Source organism: Centruroides sculpturatus, unplaced genomic scaffold (genome assembly GCF_000671375.1).
Source record: "Centruroides sculpturatus isolate CEXI.00-Female unplaced genomic scaffold, Cexi_2.0 scaffold59, whole genome shotgun sequence".
Lineage (NCBI taxonomy): Eukaryota > Metazoa > Arthropoda > Arachnida > Scorpiones > Buthidae > Centruroides > Centruroides sculpturatus.
Genome location: NW_019384301.1, coordinates 1027685 through 1044894, shown reverse-complemented (window position 1 = coordinate 1044894; position 17210 = coordinate 1027685). Strand labels below are relative to the sequence as shown.

Below are 17210 nucleotides of genomic sequence, written 5' to 3'. Positions count from 1 at the left end.
TTTTCTTTATTAATTCTCTTCGTCTTGTGCACTAAGAAGGCCTTTTTTTCAGGCCCATCGTGAGTTTGGCCAGATCCACAATGGAAAGGCCAAACCATGAACGGAACCCGACAAATCTGGAATAGACCACCCCCGAAAAATTCCCGTGGTTTTTAGATCAGTGAGATCGATTCCGGATCCAAAAAGCGATTAAGACTAATAAACTTAAGTTGCATTAGTAAATAAAATACGATTGGTTAAGCTTGAAGAATGAAAAATAAATACAGTATACTTTAAATTCGACGCAGTACATGTTTATCAATTTATTTCTAATATCATTACCAGGATTAGATTATTATAAAATTCTTTGGATAAATTATTCCACACAGAAATTTCTAAGAATAGAATTATGTCTTGTAAAATTAATGCCATAGGAAAGAATAATTTTTGATCGGGTTATTCTAATTATATTCTAAATGCACGTGCCATTATTACATGCCGCTCTTATATGTCCATGCACGCTTCGCAGCATCACTTTACAGTTGAGAATGCTAAAAAATTCCAGGTTTTTGTCGGATTATTTATCTCACAAATATATATATCTTTTTTGGTTAACTTGCTTAGAGTGGTAAGCTATCTTCCATATAAATGCTGATGCTTTTTAACACCCTGTATAATCTAAACATTTTTATATTTATAATAAATATCTAAAATATATCACGAAGAAAAATTCCTAATAGAATCTTCTGTTTGTCATATTAATATATCATCGTTTCCACTTTTCTATTCTTCTGAAAAGATCTTAAATCATTTATTCTTGAAAAAAATTTCAAATATTAGTTCAAAAGATTCAGATAAAGAAAACTGTAGAAGGAATGTTAAGCATTTAAGTCACAAAATTAACTAAATCTTCTCAAATAAGAATATATATTAGAATTTTTCATTGTTTTAATATACCGTTCTAAATAGTTAAAATTCCTTTTCTTTTTAAGATTTAAGTCTACTCTCATTAACAATAATTTACCATCCAGTAACTTTTCCAGCTGTTAAAGTAAATAAGTTAAAAGAATGAAGCGTGTTGTGGATGAAGTGTAGCGAGGCATACGATATGTTAACGAAATAGCCCGAGTGTTATTAACAAAATTCGCTTCAGAGTAGAGAGATATCGTGTAATTGAATTTTTTCATAAATTACTTCTACTTGACCTGTTCTTGTGACAAAAACATGAAATAAATAGACGTTATAGTGTTATGATAATTAAATGTGAAATTCCGTAACATATATAAATATTCATATTGTGAAGTGGAATAATATAAAATATATGAAGGTATTGAGTATTAATTAATGCAATAATCGTTATAGAGATCGGTAATTTATTTTAATACATCATTCAATTAATAATAAAACACATTTTCAATTATTTAGAGAATTTAACAAGTTTTATAAACAAGTTTCGATCATCCATCATCCGTGGATAGATGAGAGAAGTTTCAATTTTCTCATCACAATTCATTCCATTTTTCAACAGTTGTGATAACATTTTTCAGCAAACTGGAATTACATTTTATTCCATAAATAAATTATATATATGTTGTTATATTTTTAGTTGATGTTGCTTCTTGCTAGTAATATCAATATTTCATACATCATTAATAGACTGCATCTATTTTATAAAACTTCAATAGATTAAGTTTGTTATTTATAATATAAAATCTGTAATTTATATCAATGAAAAATTTTTAAAAATTTGATTCCCAGTTCAATTTATACTTAAGAACAATAAAAACAATCTCGTTCTATATTCTAACCTAAGCAAGATTATGTGAGTGAGTGAATGAACACACACTTTTTAAATTTTTCAGTTTTTCATGGTGTAAGCTTATTACAATGTGTTCACTTTAACATTTATCCACGCACAAAAATATCTTTCCGGCATTGCACGAGTATATGCATATGATGCATTAGTTCCACTACGATGTTCACAGTAGTACAATACAGTAGTACAATACAGTAGCACAAGACAATACATAAATTTTCCCATCTCTTCCAGCGCAAGGATAACAGAAAAGGGATCATTTGAAGATTCAGCATAACAAAATCTGTGACTCTAAAGAACAAAAGCCAATATTGTTTTTAATACGAAAACAATTAGCTTTATTTCGCAGTGTATAGGTGTTCAAAATAGCAGCCTTCAGCGGCAATACAAAAGGTATAGACGTTTGAATGTGACATTTGGCCGTCACTGTCCTACAAGCCTTCGTATTCGCCTCTGCATCTCGCCAATATCACTCAGCGTTGTTGGATACGCGTCGTAAATTTGTGCTTTTAGGTTAATCCACAGGAATTAATCCAATAGTCTTAAGTCTGGGGACTATGATCATGGAACAGGACCTCATTGTCCCATACATCAGTTATTGAACCTCGCCGTGAGATACTGAGAAACTGCGCGAGGATGAGCTGGTGAGCCACCTGCTGATAACAAACCTGCCATAGTTACCCCAAGCCGTTTGTCCACCGTCGTATGTAGGAGATTAATTAACATAGGGTTTCCATCGCTGAATACCGGACGAAAAACCTAATCACTAGATACATTACCAGACATTTAGTAGTGTTTAGTGTGACATATTTAAATCGTGGAGCACATTATGGCAGTTATACATTCCATTTTGAGTGAAAGTGCCTAGTCAAATTATAAAATGTGCTGAATCAGTTTTTAAATTTACTCCAAAACACGTTATGTTGCATCAATCAAATTGCTGTCCGTCATTATCTGCATATTGTGACAGTTGCAGATAGCAGTTGAATCACTATACAGGCTTATACTGATATAAAATTCGATGTATTTGTGATGTGCTGCGATCCATGTTATCCATGTTGCCTTGCTGCTTTGAATATGCTTGTTTATGGATGTGTGCGGAAGCACGCCAAAAATTTGATGTCGTGAAGTCGAAAACAACCTTCATCGTGATCCTCTNATTACAAAGCACAAGCACCAGCACAGAATATACTCAGTTAATCCGTTATAATGGACTTAACTTGCAATGCAATTATTCAGTATGAAACAGCATGGGAATCAAAGCCTTGGCCAATCTAATTACCTCGCGAAATGCTATCATGATAAATTCCCACAACCCGAAAATTCGAACACAATTTTTTACGATAGCTTCGAATTCGAGCAGAATCAGCATCTTTCATAGTGATATCACAATAGCAAAATAGTTTAAACTAAAGCCTAATATTTTTTAAAACTCTTACTGCTCTATTGGCATTAAGAGGGCCTTTTTTCATACCCATTGCTGCCAGGACCGAATGGGAGTAGGGTTGTGAAAGACATAACCAAGACGAACCACCCATGTATTTGACAGCCTGGATTCGATCCCGGATTCCCCAGAGCGGCATACTGCGCCTTAACCACTTTGGCCATCCAGCCGTCGAGACCCTATTTTTAGAAACTAAGTGATTAAGCACTGGGTAATAGTAATTAAAATGCATCATTAAAGTGAATTTTATGTTGTTTGTTAGAAATCTAGAAATAGGTGTTAATTACTTTTGTAACTCATTGGTTCTTGCATGCAAACCTATTTACGTTTATGTTCTGGTAAGACTTATTAGTTTCTAACTGCTGTGAGATTTTTTCATTTAATAAATGGATTCATAGATTATCAAGCATTGTTCAGAAACGCATCGCTCAAGAATTTCTTACGATAGAATTAAACCAGTCAAGTTTCAGCAAGTACAGCACAATCAGAAAAAGGGACTAAGAGATCAACTTACGGTGTGTTTCAGGGATAAAGACAAGTAAACAGCAATAATTAACAAACAGGTTTTATGATTATAAACACTTTCAACTTAAAAAATTTGAAAAGTAAACAATACCAATGTAAATTATTTGAGAATATAAACAATAATAGCTATTTATTTGCATAGGGCCAATTGACCCCATGGTACCAAGAACTTTTTTACCATTTTGTTTTTAAAGGTACCTGGCACAGGTTAATGTGATAGTATTAATGTTAGGAATTTCATAAAAATATAAATTTGACTATATTTTTCTTGAGTTTTATGCTATAAAATTAAGAATGTTTTTATCTTCCCCATACAACGATTTTCTGAAGAAATTTTTTGTCATATACTAAAAATATCCAGCTACTCATTAACGATGGAAACTAAAAATATTTTTCCGACTATCTATCGATACTACATAAATTGTTCTACATACTACTATATTTCCTGCATCCATTTGATTTACATAAAGTTAAAAATTGTTTCACGAATAAACAAGTAATAAATATTTAATTATTAATAAATTTTTGGCTAAGCCATATTTAATTACAGGAATTTTATATATTCCTACTTCTTACAACTAAATTCATTATTATATATATATATTTATAGTAAAATTGTCATTGATTATCTATCATTTAATCAAATTAAGATGTTATCAAATATCTAACTGATATCGATACTTCAGTTTGTTGGAATTTAACTGAAAGTTCTCTCTTGTGTTTCTAAATACAGTATAAATGACCATGCAGGATAAAGTTGGCTAATCTATAATTTTTTTTTTTTATCACAATCATTCTTAACTTAATTGGCAGTGTAAGAAGAAATTAGATTGCAATAATCTTAATTTCGAAAATTCTTAAGATCTGCAATATCAGAAGCTTTTACAATTGAAGTAAGAATAATCATATTATTTTTTTACAGATTGATGACGATGAGTTTTTTCTTCTATTTCATAATCGTCATTATTATCGGGATTTCGACATTGGTCCAGATATGAAGGCTGAATACGATATATCCCTTTGTCTGCTTGATATAGCAGAGTACCTAAAATGCGTTCGTTACTGATTGTCTTAGTTGGCAGAACAATCTGAAATTATACGTTTATGCTTCTATAGTAGTTATTATAACTGTGACAATAGCAATTGGGATTACGTTCTCAATAATTTTATAACACTTACCTTAATAAGGTCTTGCGGTGAAATTTTATGTAGTTTTAAATCACGAGTTAATCTGTTCATCATACATTGTAATTCCTGAGGATCTGAATTAGAAAAAAAACAATTCTTCTAATTTTATATTATTTTAATAATATATTGAATTTAAATTGTGCTTAATTATTTTCCTTTTTACCTGGATGACCCATGTTGTTCACTTTATGATTGGCCCATTGCAACATTACTTCGAATTTCTTCACTTCAGGAATGGTACTGAGTTCTCTTCCAACAATCATTTGAAACATGGATTCTGATAAATCTAAATATTCACGTCTGGAAAATAATTGCGAAGCTCTTACATCAATGTGTTGCAAAATTGTATTAACTAATTCCGAAGCAGATGTATATCGCCAATAATAATTCTCTAATGTATTAAGCATCGAACACACCTGTAAATATATTAAAAGCTATAATTATATGAAAAGCAATTAAATAATTTATAAAAGAAATATTGAAAATTAATTTTTAATATTTTAGAATGGATTAGATTTGTCAATTACAAAGCACAAGCACCAGCACAGAATATACTCAGTTAATCCGTTATAATGGACTTAACTTGCAATGCAATTATTCAGTATGAAACAGCATGGGAATCAAAGCCTTGGCCAATCTAATTACCTCGCGAAATGCTATCATGATAAATTCCCACAACCCGAAAATTCGAACACAATTTTTTACGATAGCTTCGAATTCGAGCAGAATCAGCATCTTTCATAGTGATATCACAATAGCAAAATAGTTTAAACTAAAGCCTAATATTTTTTAAAACTCTTACTGCTCTATTGGCATTAAGAGGGCCTTTTTTCATACCCATTGCTGCCAGGACCGAATGGGAGTAGGGTTGTGAAAGACATAACCAAGACGAACCACCCATGTATTTGACAGCCTGGATTCGATCCCGGATTCCCCAGAGCGGCATACTGCGCCTTAACCACTTTGGCCATCCAGCCGTCGAGACCCTATTTTTAGAAACTAAGTGATTAAGCACTGGGTAATAGTAATTAAAATGCATCATTAAAGTGAATTTTATGTTGTTTGTTAGAAATCTAGAAATAGGTGTTAATTACTTTTGTAACTCATTGGTTCTTGCATGCAAACCTATTTACGTTTATGTTCTGGTAAGACTTATTAGTTTCTAACTGCTGTGAGATTTTTTCATTTAATAAATGGATTCATAGATTATCAAGCATTGTTCAGAAACGCATCGCTCAAGAATTTCTTACGATAGAATTAAACCAGTCAAGTTTCAGCAAGTACAGCACAATCAGAAAAAGGGACTAAGAGATCAACTTACGGTGTGTTTCAGGGATAAAGACAAGTAAACAGCAATAATTAACAAACAGGTTTTATGATTATAAACACTTTCAACTTAAAAAATTTGAAAAGTAAACAATACCAATGTAAATTATTTGAGAATATAAACAATAATAGCTATTTATTTGCATAGGGCCAATTGACCCCATGGTACCAAGAACTTTTTTACCATTTTGTTTTTAAAGGTACCTGGCACAGGTTAATGTGATAGTATTAATGTTAGGAATTTCATAAAAATATAAATTTGACTATATTTTTCTTGAGTTTTATGCTATAAAATTAAGAATGTTTTTATCTTCCCCATACAACGATTTTCTGAAGAAATTTTTTGTCATATACTAAAAATATCCAGCTACTCATTAACGATGGAAACTAAAAATATTTTTCCGACTATCTATCGATACTACATAAATTGTTCTACATACTACTATATTTCCTGCATCCATTTGATTTACATAAAGTTAAAAATTGTTTCACGAATAAACAAGTAATAAATATTTAATTATTAATAAATTTTTGGCTAAGCCATATTTAATTACAGGAATTTTATATATTCCTACTTCTTACAACTAAATTCATTATTATATATATATATTTATAGTAAAATTGTCATTGATTATCTATCATTTAATCAAATTAAGATGTTATCAAATATCTAACTGATATCGATACTTCAGTTTGTTGGAATTTAACTGAAAGTTCTCTCTTGTGTTTCTAAATACAGTATAAATGACCATGCAGGATAAAGTTGGCTAATCTATAATTTTTTTTTTATCACAATCATTCTTAACTTAATTGGCAGTGTAAGAAGAAATTAGATTGCAATAATCTTAATTTCGAAAATTCTTAAGATCTGCAATATCAGAAGCTTTTACAATTGAAGTAAGAATAATCATATTATTTTTTTACAGATTGATGACGATGAGTTTTTTCTTCTATTTCATAATCGTCATTATTATCGGGATTTCGACATTGGTCCAGATATGAAGGCTGAATACGATATATCCCTTTGTCTGCTTGATATAGCAGAGTACCTAAAATGCGTTCGTTACTGATTGTCTTAGTTGGCAGAACAATCTGAAATTATACGTTTATGCTTCTATAGTAGTTATTATAACTGTGACAATAGCAATTGGGATTATGTTCTCAATAATTTTATAACACTTACCTTAATAAGGTCTTGCGGTGAAATTTTATGTAGTTTTAAATCACGAGTTAATCTGTTCATCATACATTGTAATTCCTGAGGATCTGAATTAGAAAAAAAAATTCTTTTAATTTTATATTATTTTAACAATATATTGAATTTAAATTGTGCTTAATTATTTTCCTTTTTACCTGGATGACCCATGTTGTTCACTTTATGATTGGCCCATTGCAACATTACTTCGAATTTCTTCACTTCAGGAATGGTACTGAGTTCTCTTCCAACAATCATTTGAAACATGGATTCTGATAAATCTAAATATTCACGTCTGGAAAATAATTGCGAAGCTCTTACATCAATGTGTTGCAAAATTGTATTAACTAATTCCGAAGCAGATGTGTATCTCCAATAATAATTCTCTAATGTATTAAGCATCGAACACACCTGTAAATATATTATTATTATTAGTTTTTATTCTTAAATTGTTTTTCTTAAAACGAATGAATATAATAATATAACAGTATATATAATAATTGTTTTAAATAACAATAATTTTAAAATTTCGAAATGCCCATTGTGGGTCAAAGATGAACTCAAGATGGATATGGTTAAAAAGGTTCTTATATTATATAAATATTCAACTTATAAATATTGAATAAAAGTTATATAAAACAACAATTCATAATATTTTGAATCATTTTGTAAAAGAAAGATTATATACTTATACAAAATAGTTAAGAAATTGTTCTAATTTCTCAAAATAATAATGGAAGATATAATTATTTTCAAATTTAAACTTATTAAAATATGCATTGGAATATACTTAATATTTTAAATTTATTCTACTATCATTTTTGATGATAAATCTTTTAGTCAACATTTTTTTTAAAGATTTTAAAGCAAAGATCTCTTCAATAACTGAAAGTGAATGCCACAACTTCATGGAATAAAATAAATATTGGCTCTTAAAGATTTTTTTTTTTGGACATTCAATTTAGTTAAATTTATGAAAAAGTGGGATTCCAATTAGATTTTAAGAACTATTTCATACGAGGTTATTGAATGAAGATAAAAGTCCTTTCATCTCGGCAGAAAAATTTGATTTTCTGTCAACAAAGTTTTTTCTTTTTTCGCTTTGATGGTGGTTTCTGTGTTAAGTCGCAAGAAAACATTAGGAATAAACTTTTTCCATTTTAGATTTATCCCGAAAAATACACGTTTAAATTATGAAGAATTAAGTAATTAAATACATAAAATGTATATATATATATATAATACCAAACATTTTATGTATTTTTAAATACAGAAAATTTGAAACTTGAATTAAATAAATAAACGATTTATATACTGTATATACGTATAATATATAAATAAATCTTTATTCATAATTTTATTTAATTATTTTCTAACAGTTTTATTTGTAATTTAAATGATTCACTTCTATGTTTAGAGATGTTTCCAAGTTTTATATTAGAAAATATTTAATATTTATATTCCATTCAACTGTTTATAATAACAATTAAAATAGCTCCAGTAAAATGCATTTAATTAAATAATTTTATAACTTGAAGCTAATTTGTGTTGATACATTATGAATAACATTCCTCTCTTACAGTATTATGAAAAGCAATAAAATTTCAATTTATGAAAGGAAACTTAAGAAATTTAAATATTTCCTTAAAAATCTTTGATTCTTCTAACGTTTCTCAGAAATATTGAATGAATAAACCGAATTTTTCAAATTTAAATCATTATAAAATTCATGAATACTAAAATTTCTTACAATATAATACTGTTTTTTAAGTACTAATATTGCTTAAAATAAATTATTCCGTTTGATTAAATTTTTTTTCGTATTTCATTTGGAGATAATTTAATATTTAGCAATAGTCACCTTGTCCTTACAATAAAAACAATTGAAAAGATATAATTATCATAAATTATTTAATATATTTATGTAATTACAAGTATAATCTTTTCACCTGAAGCATTTCAAGGAAAATTTTCTTTTAAATAGTTCTATTTATTATTTGTCGATAATAATAAATTTATTAAAATTAAAAATAAATAATTTAAAATTTTATTAGAATATTTCTGATAATTTAATCATTTTACTTTCTCTTTCCCTTAGAACTAACAAAAATAATATTTCAATTAAATTCTCAATTCACAAAGGAATCGGAAGTTTATATAGAAATATAAATTTAGTACAGTATATTTATCATAATTCGAATTATTAGAAATTTTAATTTAATGAATATTTTGTATTGAATTATCATAATTTATAATTAAAATCATGTAAAATTTTAGCTTAAAATTAATATTTCAAAATAGCAATAAGCGAAACTTAGTCATTTCTTAGAAGAAAAACATTGGAGTTGATGAAAATAATAGTCTAAAGTCGATGGCCCCTACTGTATTATTATAATTTTTATCATGATCAGTATATTTATGAATATTTGTATAGGTAAATTATTTTAGTTAGCTATCTTATGATCATTTACATTTATATAAAAAAGTCACTTTTGCATTAGCCCACTAAACCTTTTTTTAAGCCCATTGTAGGTTCGGTCAGACTTATAATGTATCCCATTGAGTCTACATGATTTGTATATTTAAGACAGAAAATAATGAAATTATTTTCAATAATCCATTTTTTTTAAGTTAATTAGTTTTTGTTCGATCCAATCGGTTTTCTTCGGTGTGATCCAAATATTTTCCCACTATACTATTGTATTTATTAATTTTCATTAACACCTTTAGTCGTTCACACAGTTATTCGTCAATCAATCTTTAAATAATTATGTAAATCAGATTTCTGATTTAGCTGTAATTTTCGATTCATAATTAATGCTTAGTAAACACATTCATTACATTTAAAACAATTAACAATGCATAGAATATTCAAATAGCTTTATTGTTCCTTCATTTCAAATAAATCTTACTTATTCTGAGAACAGATCTATATTATAGACTTTTTCTTTCATTGGAATGTGATATGTTAGAGTTTTCTAAGGGAATATTTTTCTGTATGAATTCTTTTTACTCAACTTCCAAAAATATTTACTATACGATTTATTTTTTCTGTATTTGGTAACGTTTCTATGTTGAAAATCTTTATTCTTATCCGTTACGACTGACAAAAAAGGAAAATTAATATTGTCTTTCATGATCATGAATTAATTTAAAAGAAACAATTCGTTAATTTAATACAGTACACATACTGTACAGTACGTGTACTGTATTAAATTACGTGCCTACATAATATATAAATTACACCTTGTTAAATAACAGATGATTTCTTTTTAATTATTGAAAATCTTTATTATTTATTATTATTTTGTTTAAATTTTCACATCAAAGTCGCACTTTTCTTTATTAATTCTCTTCGTCTTGTGCACTAAGAAGGCCTTTTTTTCAGGCCCATCGTCAGTTTGGCCAGATCCACAATGGAAAGGCCAAACCATGAACGGAACCCGACAAATCTGGAATAGACCACCCCCGAAAAATTCCCGTGGTTTTTAGATCAGTGAGATCGATTCCGGATCCAAAAAGCGATTAAGACTAATAAACTTAAGTTGCATTAGTAAATAAAATACGATTGGTTAAGCTTGAAGAATGAAAAATAAATACAGTATACTTTAAATTCGACGCAGTACATGTTTATCAATTTATTTCTAATATCATTACCAGGATTAGATTATTATAAAATTCTTTGGATAAATTATTCCACACAGAAATTTCTAAGAATAGAATTATGTCTTGTAAAATTAATGCCATAGGAAAGAATAATTTTTGATCGGGTTATTCTAATTATATTCTAAATGCACGTGCCATTATTACATGCCGCTCTTATATGTCCATGCACGCTTCGCAGCATCACTTTACAGTTGAGAATGCTAAAAAATTCCAGGTTTTTGTCGGATTATTTATCTCACAAATATATATATCTTTTTTGGTTAACTTGCTTAGAGTGGTAAGCTATCTTCCATATAAATGCTGATGCTTTTTAACACCCTGTATAATCTAAACATTTTTATATTTATAATAAATATCTAAAATATATCACGAAGAAAAATTCCTAATAGAATCTTCTGTTTGTCATATTAATATATCATCGTTTCCACTTTTCTATTCTTCTGAAAAGATCTTAAATCATTTATTCTTGAAAAAAATTTCAAATATTAGTTCAAAAGATTCAGATAAAGAAAACTGTAGAAGGAATGTTAAGCATTTAAGTCACAAAATTAACTAAATCTTCTCAAATAAGAATATATATTATATTAGAATTTTTCATTGTTTTAATATACCGTTCTAAATAGTTAAAATTCCTTTTCTTTTTAAGATTTAAGTCTACTCTCATTAACAATAATTTACCATCCAGTAACTTTTCCAGCTGTTAAAGTAAATAAGTTAAAAGAATGAAGCGTGTTGTGGATGAAGTGTAGCGAGGCATACGATATGTTAACGAAATAGCCCGAGTGTTATTAACAAAATTCGCTTCAGAGTAGAGAGATATCGTGTAATTGAATTTTTTCATAAATTACTTCTACTTGACCTGTTCTTGTGACAAAAACATGAAATAAATAGACGTTATAGTGTTATGATAATTAAATGTGAAATTCCGTAACATATATAAATATTCATATTGTGAAGTGGAATAATATAAAATATATGAAGGTATTGAGTATTAATTAATGCAATAATCGTTATAGAGATCGGTAATTTATTTTAATACATCATTCAATTAATAATAAAACACATTTTCAATTATTTAGAGAATTTAACAAGTTTTATAAACAAGTTTCGATCATCCATCATCCGTGGATAGATGAGAGAAGTTTCAATTTTCTCATCAAAATTCATTCCATTTTTCAACAGTTGTGATAACATTTTTCAGCAAACTGGAATTACATTTTATTCCATAAATAAATTATATATATGTTGTTATATTTTTAGTTGATGTTGCTTCTTGCTAGTAATATCAATATTTCATACATCATTAATAGACTGCATCTATTTTATAAAACTTCAATAGAATAAGTTTGTTATTTATAATATAAAATCTGTAATTTATATCAATGAAAAATTTTTAAAAATTTGATTCCCAGTTCAATTTATACTTAAGAACAATAAAAACAATCTCGTTCTATATTCTAACCTAAGCAAGATTATGTGAGTGAGTGAATGAACACACACTTTTTAAATTTTTCAGTTTTTCATGGTGTAAGCTTATTACAATGTGTTCACTTTAACATTTATCCACGCACAAAAATATCTTTCCGGCATTGCACGAGTATATGCATATGATGCATTAGTTCCACTACGATGTTCACAGTAGTACAATACAGTAGTAAAATTCAGTAGCACAAGACAATACATAAATTTTCCCATCTCTTCCAGCGCAAGGATAACAGAAAAGGGATCATTTGAAGATTCAGCATAACAAAATCTGTGACTCTAAAGAACAAAAGCCAATATTGTTTTTAATACGAAAACAATTAGCTTTATTTCGCAGTGTATAGGTGTTCAAAATAGCAGCCTTCAGCGGCAATACAAAAGGTATAGACGTTTGAATGTGACATTTGGCCGTCACTGTCCTACAAGCCTTCGTATTCGCCTCTGCATCTCGCCAATATCACTCAGCGTTGTTGGATACGCGTCGTAAATTTGTGCTTTTAGGTTAATCCACAGGAATTAATCCAATAGTCTTAAGTCTGGGGACTATGATCATGGAACAGGACCTCATTGTCCCATACATCAGTTATTGAACCTCGCCGTGAGATACTGAGAAACTGCGCGAGGATGAGCTGGTGAGCCACCTGCTGATAACAAACCTGCCATAGTTACCCCAAGCCGTTTGTCCACCGTCGTATGTAGAAGATTAATTAACATAGGGTTTCCATCGCTGAATACCGGACGAAAAACCTAATCACTAGATACATTACCAGACATTTAGTAGTGTTTAGTGTGACATATTTAAATCGTGGAGCACATTATGGCAGTTATACATTCCATTTTGAGTGAAAGTGCCTAGTCAAATTATAAAATGTGCTGAATCAGTTTTTAAATTTACTCCAAAACACGTTATGTTGCATCAATCAAATTGCTGTCCGTCATTATCTGCATATTGTGACAGTTGCAGATAGCAGTTGAATCACTATACAGGCTTATACTGATATAAAATTCGATGTATTTGTGATGTGCTGCGATCCATGTTATCCATGTTGCCTTGCTGCTTTGAATATGCTTGTTTATGGATGTGTGCGGAAGCACGCCAAAAATTTGATGTCGTGAAGTCGAAAACAACCTTCATCGTGATCCTCTATACTCTACAGGTTTGCATTGTTCAGCATAGTGCGTTCAGAATTGAAGGATGCACAAGTGTTAGTGTATCTAGAAAGTTTGATACTGCTTCTCGTGTATTTCAATCTCGTCTCCCCATAAACTATAATAATTTCACAGTAGTGCTTGTGAGTGTAAGGCTCTGCCAATATAGTTTTTTTCTCTTTCCGCTCTGTGGGCACTAAGAGGGTTTTTAATCAAGCCAATCATGGATTCGGCCAGGCCCACAATGGGACGGTCAGGTAGTGAGGGATGTGAACCGAGGCGAATTATCCCAAAAATTCTGGGGTTTATCCGGCCCGTCCGAACCTTATTAGTGCATTTGTTTCACTGCGTTTAATGTTTATAGACAATGTTTACATTGCAGTGGAACTAATGTATAATCTCCTGCTGAAATAATTTCTTTTAGAGTATGCATGCAAATATTTGTATTAATCTAATATAATGTACAGTACACACCAGTTTTAATTGTATATATTAATTCATGTCCATCTGAAGAAGAAAATGAATATTTTGACAAACTGATTATTATTCTGAAGCTATAGTTGACTTCAAAAGATCATTTGCTTCTTTAATAAACTGAGAATATCATAAAATACATTAAGTTAATTGACATTCGATTACTGGAAGTTTAATGGAGACAATTTACAAAGAGACTTGCAGTAGAATACTAGAATTGTCAATCTTATCCACTTATCTCGATACGATGATGACCGTCTTTTATCTTCAAAACAAGGCCGTATATATCATTAATTATTAAGAAAGTATTAATTAAATTCAAAATATATTTCATTAAAACTGATTTCATTTAGCAGACGTATTTACTCAAGCAATAAATAAGATACTGTACTTACTATATATAGGTTTGTTGCAATGTATTGAATCTTAAATTTCATCATATTTAAAAATATGTAAAGTTATTTTGTTAGTAAATGTTTTCTCTTAAAAAAATTATATGGAGCTATTTGTTATGAGAATTTAAAGCCAGCAAAAAAAATTTCAAAAACTAACTGTTAAGAGCATCTGTATGGTGCTTCTAAAGTGAATAACCCTAGAGACATTCATTCAAGAATTTTTCAGAAATATGAAACAGCCTACATAGTTAAGTACATGTACAGTACTGTACAGTACTGTAATGTGTTCATTTTATTCTGTATTATAACGAAATATCTGTATATAAAATGAAACTAATTAAAAAGATTTTGCCTTTAAACAGAATTTTAATAAACTTAACAGTTCAATTAAACTAATTAGCTGAATCGTTGTACGGAATTTTTTTTATAATAGCATATTTTTAATTTTTTAAATAATTAAATCTAGAACGATTTTTGTGATAAGTCTTGTCAAGTGTAAAATGTAATTTCAGTAAAAAGTAAGTTAACAAAAGCACATAAAAGTTATTATTATATAAATAAAAGCAACATTTCAGAAATTTTCTACCTACCTACTTTAAATACATACATAAAATAATATACAGATGTAATAAAGATATACATGTACTCCTATATCTAAAATATTTGCTAATCAATTTAAATATTCTTTTGCTGATACGAATATCTATTTTGCCTGAATCCGCAGAATAAACGTATGTTTTATGGTTTTCATAAAACATAAGATTATTCTGCGGATAAAGCGTCATGGTAATTGTGGGCGTCTTACCGGCTGAAAATTTCGTATTAAAATATGTTCCGTAAAAAATTACAACTGATAAATAAACCATATATGGGCGTATTGACGTGCTTGACTGCACAGGAAATGCCTTATCTTCAGTCTTCGTGTTATCGGGCTTAATGTGGTCGTTCGTCACATTAAGCCGGATAATCGCGAGTGTACTGTATTACTATTGTGCATAGAATATCCTAGCATTACTTATTTTTTTTCTCTAGCTAGTTTTATCTACATTCGAAGTCAGAGCAGAAATTTTGCTGTATTATCATTTCGTTTCTTTATTTTCTTTATCGAGATTTTATTAATAAGAAGGGGAATATTATTATATTATTTACAACAAAACAATTCTCAGGAATGGCATTATTGTTATCAAATATAATATTTTGTACAACGTCCCTTGAATTTCGAACTAACGAGGGTTTCCTGTATATATATGTAGGTATGTGTGTGTATGTGTATTAACAGCATGTATACTGATAATTAAAAAAAACTGCAATTTTTTTATAATTTCCAATATTAATATGCTTATAATATTTATTTTTAGTTTGAATTTCATTAATTAGTATTTTGAATTAAATTTGATTAAAAAATTATTGTATTTATTAGTTAACATTAGTAGAGGAGAAGGTGGTATTATGGAACNTATTCTACATCTCTTTCATTAACACATATTGAATCTTCTATAATGTATTTTTGATCTATATTTTTAATTAATAGCTAGTTTTCATTGAAAACTTTTCATTTAGTATTTTACTAATTATATCTATAAATGCATTAACATTTCATATTTGTATATAAATTAGTCACTAGTTAAATAATTTGATGGATTCTTTTATACTTCAAAATTAATTTAGGAAAAATATATTATTTTTATTATTATTATTTTTTTAACATGTCTAAAAGTACAAAGGAAGAAATGTATTGCTTTTTGTATTTGCAGATACTCCAGTGGTGCATTATCCTATGGGGAAAAAAGACCACCAATAAAGGGGCAAAAATTAATCTTTAATAAGAAAATATTTCTCCAAAAGATTCTTTAAAAGAAGAAAAATGTCTGAAGTAAACACTGTACAATACATAGAACTCCTTAATTAAGGAATGTATATTTATACCTTTTATCTATTAGTCTAATTGAATAACTAACCACTAGAAAATGAAAGAAAATCTATACTTTAACTTCAAAAATGATAATCAAGTTCAATATATTTTAATNAAATAGTTAAGAAATTGTTCTAATTTCTCAAAATAATAATGGAAGATATAATTATTTTCAAATTTAAACTTATTGAAATATGCATTGGAATATACTTAATATTTTAAATTTATTCTACTATCATTTTTGATGATAAATCTTTTAGTCAACATTTTTTTTAAAGATTTTAAAGCAAAGATCTCTTCAATAACTGAAAGTGAATGCCACAACTTCATGGAATAAAATAAATATTGGCTCTTAGAGATTTTTTTTTTGAACATTCAATTTAGTTAAATTTATGAAAAAGTGGGATTCCAATTAGATTTTAAGAACTATTTCATACGAGGTTATTGAATGAAGATAAAAGTCCTTTCATCTCGGCAGAAAAATTTGATTTTCTGTCAACAAAGTTTTTTCTTTTTTCGCTTTGATGGTGGTTTCTGTGTTAAGTCGCAAGAAAACATTAGGAATAAACTTTTTCCATTTTAGATTTATCCCGAAAAATACACGTTTAAGTTATGAAGAATTAAGTAATTAAATACATAAAATGTATATATATATATAT

The 17210-nt window shown here is 28.5% G+C and overlaps 1 protein-coding gene across 1 annotated transcript in view; it reads right to left on the bottom strand.

Annotated features, from left to right (window-relative positions):
- Positions 1 to 3001: 3001 nt before the first annotated feature.
- LOC111641977 overlaps positions 3002 to 17210 on the bottom strand; it is a 53835-nt gene continuing 39626 nt past the window's right edge. Inside the window, exons 21-26 of the mRNA XM_023388266.1 lie at positions 7632 to 7884; positions 7462 to 7544; positions 7197 to 7370; positions 5116 to 5368; positions 4944 to 5026; positions 3002 to 4852 (exon numbers count right to left, since the gene is read on the bottom strand). Of these exons, the coding sequence (XP_023244034.1) occupies positions 4673 to 4852; positions 4944 to 5026; positions 5116 to 5368; positions 7197 to 7370; positions 7462 to 7544; positions 7632 to 7884 (1026 nt within the window). The 3' untranslated portion in view covers positions 3002 to 4672. The remainder of the gene's footprint in view (positions 4853 to 4943; positions 5027 to 5115; positions 5369 to 7196; positions 7371 to 7461; positions 7545 to 7631; positions 7885 to 17210) is intronic.